An 11181-nucleotide genomic window follows, 5' to 3' on the forward strand; every position below is an offset into this window, starting at 1 on the left:
GGGCCCCTCATGGGGCTCGGCAGTGGAGCTGCAAGGCCGGCGGCGGCCGGGACCGTTGGGGGCGGGGTGTGTGGCCTTATGACACACTTCCGGGGATGTCAGGGGGTGTGGCCTTATGACACACTTCCGGTGATGTCAGGGTGTGTGGCATATGCTAATGAGTTATGCCAATGAGTTCCCCTAGCTCTTTTTCTACGAAACGACCCCTCCCTAGACCAGCTGTTTTGGAGATGGAAGAAAACCACCCTAACTGCCTTGGATGGGTGAATGGGAGACAGAAAAAATGGTGTGGAGGAGAGGGAGACAGAAGAGAGAAATGGATGGATCAGTCAACAGAACGTAAATACGTAAACTAACGAGGCTGACAGTGGAGAGCGAGAAAACAAGAGCAGGAGGGGGGAAAACCTTAGCGCCTAAAACCTCCATGCAGAACAGGATGAGGCAAACTCTCTCTCTCCTCCTCCCCGCCGTATTCTAGGCACAGATTCCCGTGACACTCATTAATCTGCCTAATTTGATCCGATTGTTTTAAAAAGCACTTTCAATATTTGAATCCCTTAATCCCAAAGCCAAAGCTCTCTGCTGGTGTGAACCAGCCTCATCTTATTGTCGTCAACAGGGCTCGTTCCTCACATGGCAGAACCCCACTCTGGTACGCAGGACGGAAGGACGGTGGGGGGGAGAAGGAAACCTTACAGGTGATTCATGGGGACCAGTTCTGCTGCCAAACTTTTAGCCTGGAAATCAGCACGGGATGGTCCATGTACCCGCTGTTGAGATGGTTGTTTGGGGAGGGGAGTGACCTCATCAGGGTATATTGCCATAGAGTCCACCCTCCAAAGCAGCCATTTTCTCCAGAGGAACTAGTCCTGGTTGCCTGGAGATCAATTGTAACAGCAAGAGACCTCCAGCTGCGGCCTGGAGGTTGGCAACCCTACCTGTAGAATGAACACATGACGCTTTCCTTACACTGAATCAGACCCTTGGTCCATCAAAGTCAGCATTGTCTATTCAGACCAGTCTGAATAGGTCCCAGACTGGCTTTCACGTCACCTCCTACACAATCCTTTTAACTGCAGATGCGGGGGATTGAACCTGGGGCCTTCTGCACACCAAGCAGACGCTCTGCCAGTGAGCCACAACCCCTCCCTATCCAGGTTACAATGGTGAAAGCCATCTAGTTAATGTGGGAAGTTCTCCAAAGTCCCTGAAGACTCTGTGACAAATCCGCAATTCAAGGGGTTTTTGAGAAAGGGAGTTTCTCTCTCTTTTTGTCTCTGGAGGCAGAGAGATTTTCTTCTTCTTCTTCTTAAGAAGCAAGCCCGGTGTTCTGAACATTTTGTGTGCGTTACCTCTTGGAAAGTCTACATAATATACACAAACAGCACCCAATCACCCGGAGATCTACATTTTATCAAGTATCTACCACTGCCAAAGGAGCTGCGGTGGCTCAAGTGGTTAAGACGCTGAACTGCAGGCTGTGGAAGGTCAGTAGTGCAACAGTTCGAGACCCGGGTTGCCGCATGGCGGAGTGAGCTCCCGTCTCTAGTTCCAGCCCCTGCCAACCTAGCAGTTCGAAAGCAAGAAATTGCAAGTCGATAAATAGGTACCACTTCGGTGGGAAGGTAACAACGTTCCGTGCGCCTTGGTGTTTAGTCATGCCGGCCACATGGCCACGGAAACGTCTTCGGACAGCACTGGCTCTTCGACTTGGAAACGGAGATGAGCACCGCAACCCTGGAGTCGGATTCGACTGGCTTTCGAGCAAGGGAACCTTTACCTTTACCATTGCCAAGCCCTGACCTGGATGGCTCAGGCTAGCCCAATCTCATCAAATCTTGGAAGCTAAGCAGGGTTGGCCCTGGTTAGTACTTGGATGGGAGACCACTGAGGAAATCCAGGGGGTGCTCGGTGGAAGTGGTTGACGGCAAACCACCACCTCTGTTTGTCCCTTGCCTTAAAAACCCTCTGGGATCTCCATAAGACAGCGGCCACTTGAGAGCACTGTCCACCACTACCAAGGATAAGTACTCCTCACACTGCCATCCGAGGGGATTCATGCATATTTTTATCCACAGTTGTTGATGTCTGTCATTATTTGGGGCATTTGATGAATGAGTTTTTTTTTTAAAAAGAAATCTCAAAGAGAACTTCCAGTGTGGGGCAGCTGGGTTAGTCTGCTGCAGCCAACACAAAGAGGAGTTTGGGGGCACCTGAAAGACAAACAGACTTACCAAAGCATAAACCGCCATGGGCTGGAGCTCACCAAGGGTGCATTTGGGGGACTGGGCCATGGAAGTCTATGCATTAGTATACTTAGGCCCCTGCCACATGGCAGGGAAAACACTGGCCAAAGTGCGGCTTTTAAAAGCCGCACCAAAAAAGAGACGCCGCGGCGGGATCCCATGATCCCCTGAGCCGCAGCGCCGTTGCTCCCCGGCACGATCAGATGCCGGGGAGGAAGAGACGATTGGGAGGGGGAGGCTGCCGAACTGCGCATGTTCAAGCATGTGCAGTACGGCCGGGGGCCAGGGATGCGCCGGCGGAAAGACGCGCCGGCGATCCCACGGCTGGCAGTGATGCGGCCTTTCGGAAAGAACCACCTAGGTAGGTAGTTCTTTTTTGCTGCGGGGTTTGGCCAGGAGGGGCGGATTGGGAACGGGCTGGGAACGGGCGCAGCACGATTCCCAGATGTTGCTGTGGGATCGCGCCCATTTGCTGCGGCCCCGATCCGTCCCTCTCCCGGCTCGTGTGAACAGGGCCTTATTTATTTGTTCCTGCCTTATCTCCTCAGACTCAAGGCAGCATATGTTAGTCTTAAATCCGTCAGTCTTGAAGGTGCCACAAAGTGTCCTTCCTAAAATGGAAGGACTGTAGTATGGTAGTGAACACACCAAAGGCTTCAGTCACTGGTATGTCATGCCAAGATGTCACGGAGCATATTCTCTTACTCAGACTGGTGATCGTGTCCCAAATACAAACACACTAATAATGTCAACGCCCGCTTCAATATGGAGACGGCACTCGGTTGTCACCGCCTTGCTGCCCTATACGCCGAGGCATTCGCAGCAGCAACAGAGCATCCACACCAGAAGATTTTTGGCTTTGTCTTCCCTAAATCCATGTGGGGAGGGAAGACAGCATGGTACAGCCCGATCTTGTCGGATCTCGGAAGCCAAGAAAGGGTCAGTACTCGGAAGGGAGCCCACCAAGGAAGGCGCTGCAGAGGAAGACGACGGCAAACCGCCTCCGCTTCCCACTTGCCTTGAAAGCTCCTTGCTGGGGTCGCCAGAAATCAGTTGTGGATTGATGGCATCATGTATGTATATCCTTGCGCCCGCCATTGCCCCCTGCAGTGCCAGAGGGCTTTTTAAAATAAAATGGTAGTAGGGATATACCTGCTCCTGATTTTTAAAAAAAAAAAAACCAGCAGGGAAGAAGAAGAAGAAGAGATTGGATTTATACCCCACCCTTCACTACCCAAAGGTGTCTCAGAGCGGCTTACAAACTCCTCTCCCTTCCCCTCCCCACAACAGACGCCCTGTGAGGTGGGCGGGGCTGAGAGAGCTCTTGACACAAACTGCTCTTTCAGGAACTGCTGTGCCAGAGCTTGTGACTGACCCAAGGTCACATCAGCAGGTGCAAGTGGAGGAGTGGGGAATCAAACCCGGTTCTCCCAGATTAGAGTCCGCGCACTTAACCACTGCACCAAACTGGCTCTCTACGATGACAGGTGTGAGCAGATGGGATGAAAGATGACAGTGGACGAGGGCAGGAAAGGTTTCAAAATCTGCCCCTTTTCATCCACATATGGGCAACCCTGATTTGACTCTGATCTTTCCTGAAAGATTGGAACAAGGCTGGTTTGGGAAGCACTGGGGGGGGGCAGAGTTCCAGAAGCCCCGGGGGGTTGCCGGGTCCTCCCTGGATACTGGCAGGGGGTGGGAGGGGCAGGGCTGCCAGATCCGGGTTGGGAAACGCCTGGAGATTTGGGAACTGAGCCTGGGGAGGACAGAGACTTTCTGTGGGGTACGATGCCACAGAGTCCACCCTCCAAAGGATCCATTTTCTCCAGGGGAACTGATCTCTGTGCTCTGGAAATAAACTGTAATTCCGGGGGATCCCCAGGTCCCACCTGGAGGCTGGCATCCCTAGAAACCACAGAATGTAATGGAAGAGGAATGAGCAGAGAACAACGTTGTGAAGATGCTCCAAAAAAGATCCCCATTCCAGTTTGGGGAAAGGGTGGAGCAAATCTTCCATATGGAATCACCCCCAGATCAGGATGCTAGCAAATCTGGTCTAATTCTGAGGGGTGGGTGGGAGAGCCTTAAGCCAAATCTGAAGCACTGCCAGCTCTGGCGTGAGAAATTCCTAGAGATCTGGGAGCAGTCCCTGGAGAGTGACTTCTGCTTCTCCCTAGACTCTCTAGGACATACCACAGAGTCTGCCTTTTGAAGTTGCCATTTTCTCCACGGGAACTGATCTCTGTCTGCTGGAGACCAGTTGGCATTCCAGGAGAACTCCAGCCCCCACTTGGAGGTCGATGGCCCTACAAATCTGTTACCCCTGGAAGTAAGATTAATTGAGAGAGAAATTGCATAGAAGAAAGGTGGAAGATGCTACCAGTACCAGGCTGATTCCTGATGGATGGCTGTCTCAGATGGGACAGCGTTCTCCAAAAGACACACTCGGTCTGCAGGAGGAGGCAGGGGGCAGGTTTGGTGCAAGGGGCTGGCACACAGAGCACTTGCAGTCAATAGAATTGTCAATGGAAGGGGCAACAGGGTTTCATGGATACCCCCCCCCCCCAAGAGCCAATGAAGAGAGGCCACTTCTGTCCGTCTTTATAGATGGAGGAGGAGGAGCTGGAAGCGGAGGAGAGTTGGATTTATACCCCACCCTTCACTCAGAGTCTCAGAGTGGCTTACAATCGCCTTCCCTTCCTCTCCCCACAACAGGCACCCTGTGAGGTAGGTGGGGCTGAGAGAGCTCTGTGACTGACCCAAGGTCACCCAGCTGACTGCATGTGGAGGAGTGGGGAATGAAGCCCAGTTCTCCAGATTGGAGTCCACCACTCTTAACCACTACACCAAAGTGGTACGGACAACAACAGATGCAGTTTAGCCGGTGCCTCTCCCAAGTCTTTGGTGGTAGGTTAGGCACAGGCTCCCCCCACCCCATCCCGGTCATGTTGGCACCCCAATGTGGGACAAATTAAGGTTGCAAGAACTCTTTCCGGATCCACAGTAAAACAGCAAGGAAGCGTCAGGAGGTGTGAAGATGTGCCGGGATAAAGAGCCAACTTAAAAAGATAAATTATTTATACGAAGCCCGGAGTCTCGCATCCACATCTTTTTAAAGGATGCTTGGAAAGGAAGTGTAAAAAAAAGGGGGGGGGGAGCTGTAAAAAGAGCTGAGGGCACATGAGGAGAGGAGAGGGCTGGGAGGACATCTCCCCCCCCTCTGCATCATCATCATCATCATCATAATAATAATAATAATAATAATAATAATAATAATAATAATAATAATAATAATAATAATAATAATAATAATAATAATAATAATAATAATAATAATAATAATAATAATAATAGATTGGATTTATACCCCGCACTTCACTTGGAGTCTCAGAGCGGCTTACAAACTCCTTTCCCTCCCCCTCCCCACAACAGACACCCTGGGAGGTAAAAGAAGAAGAAGAAGAGATTGGATTTATACCCCGCCCTTCACTACCCAATAAGCCTTTCCCTTCCCCTCCCCACAACTGACACCCTGTGAGGTGGGTAACGTCTCAGAGACAAGGCTGCAGGAGAGGGGGAGGCTGCTGGCGTCCTACATTCTGCATGACCAGAAAACCCAGATTCTGTAATTGAATTGGGCAAAGTCAATTTGACACGAGCACACTTCATCAGCGTCATTTGACTCGGTTTCAAAGCGGGAGGGGTTGGTGGAGCGTCTGCTGTGGTGCCTCCATAGTCAGAGGCAGTGAACCTCTGCATACCGGTGCGAGGAGTCAGCCCCTTGGGAGAGCCTCCGTTTCTCTGTTCTGTCTGTTGGCTGCCGTGGGGAACAGGATGCTGGACTAGATGGACCACTGGGGGGTTTGATCCCGCAGGGCTCTCCTTTTTGTGTTCATAAGATGGGATCTGGCCACAGGACTTAGGTGCTGAGATTAAAACCACTGATCGTGTGCTGGGGGTAGGGCTGCCAACCTCCAGGTGGGGCCTGGGGATCTCCCAGAATTACAACTGATCCCCAGACTACAGAGATCAGTTCCCCAGGAGAAAACGGATGCTTTGAAGGGTGGACTCTGTGGCATTATGCCCTGCTGAGGTCCATCCCCTCTCCAAACCCCGCCCTCTCCAGGCTCCACCCCCAAACCTCTAAGAATTTCCTGTCCAGGAGCTGGCAACCTAATGGGGGTGAAATTCAGTTTACAGTGCCAAAACACCAGATGAGTAAACCCAGATTTGAAGTATTTGAGCTTCGTACTAGATATGTAGCGAGGAGGACAACCTTGGCTGGTACCTGGGGGTCCATAGCCTGGCATTGGGCCCATCGTTGACCAGAGAGGGAGGCCCAGTCCATTCCCACCAAGAACAAGAGATCATTCCAAGACCTCTGTGACGTCTTATGAGCCTTTTGCTCTGCTGATGGGGCTTAAAAAGGTAAAGGTTCCCTTGCTCGAAAGCCAGTCGAATCCGACTCTAGGGTTGCGGTGCTCATCTCCGTTTCAAAGCCGAAGAGCCAGCGCTGTCCGAAGACGTTTCCGTGGTCATGTGGCCGGCATGACTAAACACCAAGGTGCACGGAACGCTGTGACCTTCCCACCGAAGTGGTCCCTATTTATCTACTTGCAATTTCTTGCTTTCGAACTGGTAGGTTGGCAGGAGCTGGGACTAGAGATTGGAGCTCACTCCGTCATGCGGCACCCGGTTCTCGAACTGCTGAACTACTGACCTTCCACAGCCCTGCAGTTCAGCATCTTAACCACTTGAGCCACCATGAAAATGATTGTGCTCTACTCTTTCCTCCTGGGGTGTGTGTGTGCATGCGTGGGGTGTGTGTGTGCAAACACATAGGGGCAGTGTGCTCAGCGGGGGGCGTACTGGAGGGCATCATGCCCAGAAGCCCCCCAACTTACAACTGCTCTGCAGAGTGAGCGTTTCCCACTGGAAAGGATGAACCCTGCCACCCACTGTTGTATAAAGAAGCTCAATCCAGAATTGAGAGCCAGTGTGATACAGTCGCTCGACTAGGATCCGGGGGACCCAGGTTCAGATCCCCACTCTGCTGTGGAAGCTCACTGGGTGGTCTTGGGCCAGTCCACACATTCTCAGCCTCACCTACCTCACAGGGCTGTTGGGAGGAGGAAGTGGAGGAGAGGAGAATGAGGGTGAGAAAGGAGGGATACCAACGACGTAAATAATAATAATCCTTCAAGACTCCTTGTCCTTCATAATGGTCCGACTAACACTCAGCTTCGTCCTCCCCCCAAATCAACAATCAGCCCTCAAACTATAAGAAGCTTCCGTTCTCCACCTCATGGTATCTCATGGTGCCCACTATTTAAAGGCATCCACAATTCTGTTGGACCATAAGGAAGGCCGAGCACCGAAAAAATAGATGCTTTCGAATGATGGTGCTGGAGAAGACTCTTGAGAGTCCCCTGGACTGCAAGGAGATCAAATCAGTCAATCCTAAAAGAAATCAACCCTGACTGTTCCCTGGAAGGCCAGATACTGAAGCTGAAGCTCAAATCCTTTGGCCACCAAATGAGAAGGGAGCACTCACTGGAGAGGACCCTGATGCTGGGAAAGATTGAAGGTCAAAGAAGACGGGGACGGCAAAGGACAAGATGGTTAGACAGTGTTATCGAGGCAACGAACATGAGATTAAGCAAACTCCGGAGCACGACGGAAGACAGGAGGGCCTGGCGTGATATGGTCCATGGGGTCGCGAAGAGTCGGACTCGAATGTCCGACTGAACAACAACAACAACAATTCTGTGGCCACAGGACGGCATCTCTTTCCCCAAACAGCTCTTTTCAAGGAATTAGTGAGTTTACTGGCCACTGGATGCACATTTTAGTTAAGAAATAGGTGGAAAACCTTCTGCATAGTTCACATCAGGTTCATCTAATGCCACACTTCCAGACTTCCAATAGAATGAATGTAACCTGAGCTACAGGTGGTTTCTATTACTTTCACACTGAGGAAGGGGGGGGGGAACTCTCAGTACAAAGCCCATGTATCAGTTAATGCCAGAATACTTCGCTGCCACCGCCTCCTGCGGCCCATCTAACAATGTATTTGACTCTTGTGCCAATTGGGCAGTGAAACTAATTGCTGTGGGATATTGCGAACATGCTGAGCGCATGACTCAGTGCCAAAATGAGGTAGGGGGAGGGGCTTTAATGAATTCACAGGGGACAGAACCATCAATGGCTGCTGGGGATGACTGCAGAAAGATGGACCATGACAGAGCTAAATCTTCAGTGGACAGAGCTGGGAATCAACATGATGTGGTTTTACTCCACAAACTTTGTGGTTGATTTAAAACATGTTTAAACTCATCACTGGAGAAACAATACTGGGCTAGATAGTCCTCTGGGTGTAACGTCATTTTTAACCCCACCCTGCAGAGAGGCTGGTTGGAGAGAGGGGCTGTGGCTCAGTGGTAGAGCATCTGCTTGGCATGCAGGTCCCAGGTTCAATCCCCAGCATCTCCAGTTAAGGATCAAGTATTAGGTGACGTGAAAGACCTCAGCCTGGAGAGCTGCTGCCATTCTGAGTAGACAATACTGACCTTTATGGACCAAGGGTCTGATCCAGTATGAGGAAGCTTCAGGTGTATTCATGTGATGATGTAATTTCATGAAAATCTTCCCTCACATAATTAGTTATTCCACAAGCTGGGAACACACATCTGTCCCACACCTCCCCCCTATTAGTGCTTTAGTCTATCAATCCAATATTAAGAACATAAGAACATAAGAGACGCCAATGTTGGATCAGGCCAAAGGCCCACCCAGTCCAACACTCTGTGTCACACAGTGGCCAGAAATACCAGTGCCATCAGGAGGTCCACCAGTGGGGCCAGGACATTAGAAGCCCTCCCACTGTTGACCCCCCCCCCCAAGCACCAAGATGACAGAGCATCACTTGCCCCAGAGGCCCTATCTATACCTTGTGGCTAATAGCCACTGATGGACCTCTGCTCCATATGCTTATCTAATTCCCTTTTGAAGCCGTCCATGCTTGTAGCCGCCACCACCTCCTGTGGCAGTGAATTCCATGTGTTAATCACTCTTTGGGTGAAGAAGTACTTTCTTTTATCCGTCCTAACCCGACCGCTCAGCGATTTCATTGAGTGCCCACGAGTTCTTGTATTGTGAGAAAGGGAGAAAAGTACTACATTTCTCTGCATTGTCCAAATCATGAGGTAGTCAGTTCCACAGGCCAGCATTTGACAAATTAGGTAGATAGAGGACTATTGGGAAGCCATATTGCATGCCTATTTAGTACAATGCATACCAAGATTCTCTGTTTAGAAAATTTCAAGCAGATACCCTTGCTGGCTTTGGTTAAGAATAAGCCCAGTCTTGTTTTGTTTAGAAGTAAAACAGGTTGCACTTCCCTCACACAATTTTCTTTGTAAATTCAACCTAAATTCAGTGTGGGCTTGCTCATATTTGTGCTGAAATATATGTACCAAATGTCACCTTATGTAGCACTAGAGTCTGGGGAGTAGAAAAATGACATTATACACCAAGAAACATAGATAAGCCTTTACAAAGTTAGAAACCTGGTTCACACAACAGTTATACTCTCTCTTTGGCTACACAGGCCCAGAGAGACATGTGAATCACTCAGTCAAAAACCACAGCTGGCACCAGTGTTCCCTCTAAGCTGAGTTAGTGTGAGCTAGCTCACAGTTTTTTAGCCTCCAGCTCACACATTTTTGTCTTGGCTCAGGGAGGAGGGCTCCAGAGCAAACTAATGTATGCAGTAGCCAAATGGCTTGCTCACAACTTTAATGTCCGTAGCTCACAAAGTAGAATTTTTGCCCACAAGACTCCACCGCTTAGAGGGAACATTGGCTGGCACTGATTTCTGCAGTCCCAGAAATCACTGTTGACCCTGCCACATTCACCCAGGTTCATTTCTCTACATGACTGTGGTCTCTCTCTCTCTCTCTCTCTCAGCCAGCCGCATTCATTTGCCTACAGAAGAAAACTCCTAGGTGGGCATCTGTATGGATACACTGCACACTGGGCCAGTCCACACACTTTTTCAGCCTGGCCTCCCTCACAGGGTTGTTGTGAGGAGAAAATGGAGGAGAGACGAATGAGGTAAGCTGCTTTGGGTCCCCCTTGGGGGAGAAAGGCACGGTATGTCAATAAACTCAGAGGCAAGGTTGATGTTCATTCAACACAAGGAGGGGATCGGAATCCAGATCCCTCAACAGCCGGGCCTGGCTCTTCAGACTCCCCGATTTTGTGTGGCTGGAGCTTCTCAGGTGCAGAGATGCCTCCCTGGACTCCCACACAGCTTCCCCCTCCCTCCCATCTGCCTCTTCCCGTCTCTCTCCATCGAGACCTCCATCTTTCCCTGTCGGGTCTGCGTTCCCACCGCCCACCCTTCCGCCCACTCCCTCCTCCGGTGCCTTCCCCCCCTGTCCCTCCTCCCCTCCTTCGCCAGGTGTTTCTCGCGGTCCTTCCCCTCCCTCCCTCCCGGGGCTTCGGCTGCTGGCACCGCTGCTGCGCCTCCCTGCCCTGCTCCGCGGGCTCCTTCTTCCACCTCCCTTCCCTCGCTCCAGATCTCACGCTGCTCCCCGGGAGCGTCTCCTTCTGCCTCTGGCTCGCCTTCCCCACCCCCGGCAGCACCCCTGGTTTTCTGCTCCCATCGCTCCTGGCCGATCCCTTCTCCAGCCGTCCGCCCGCCCAGATCTCTCCCTGCCCGCCTGCTCCATCCTCCAGTCCAGATGTTCGCACAGCCAGGCGCTTTCTGTCCTCTTCGCTCGCCCCTGCACCGCTTCATCCCTTCCCTCCCTCTCCTCCACCATCCGATCTCCTCCCGCGGATCTCGCCCTTTCCCTTGCCTCTCCCCGGTCACTTTCTCTTCTCTGCCGCTCCATTCCGCGCCCGCCTGGTCCCTGCCTGCCCCCCCCCC

At 51.5% G+C, this 11181-nt stretch overlaps 1 protein-coding gene across 1 annotated transcript in view; it reads right to left on the reverse strand.

The window, feature by feature from the left end:
• TTYH1 (tweety family member 1) overlaps nucleotides 1–2294 on the reverse strand; it is a 76276-nt gene extending 73982 nt beyond the window's left edge. The window contains exon 1 of the mRNA XM_015417367.1: nucleotides 2235–2294. Within this exon, the coding sequence (XP_015272853.1) occupies nucleotides 2235–2294 (60 nt within the window). The remainder of the gene's footprint in view (nucleotides 1–2234) is intronic.
• Between the last annotated feature and the right edge of the window lie 8887 nt (nucleotides 2295–11181).

Source organism: Gekko japonicus, unplaced genomic scaffold (assembly GCF_001447785.1).
Source record: "Gekko japonicus isolate JY-2015 unplaced genomic scaffold, Gekko_japonicus_V1.1 scaffold2313, whole genome shotgun sequence".
Lineage (NCBI taxonomy): Eukaryota > Metazoa > Chordata > Lepidosauria > Squamata > Gekkonidae > Gekko > Gekko japonicus.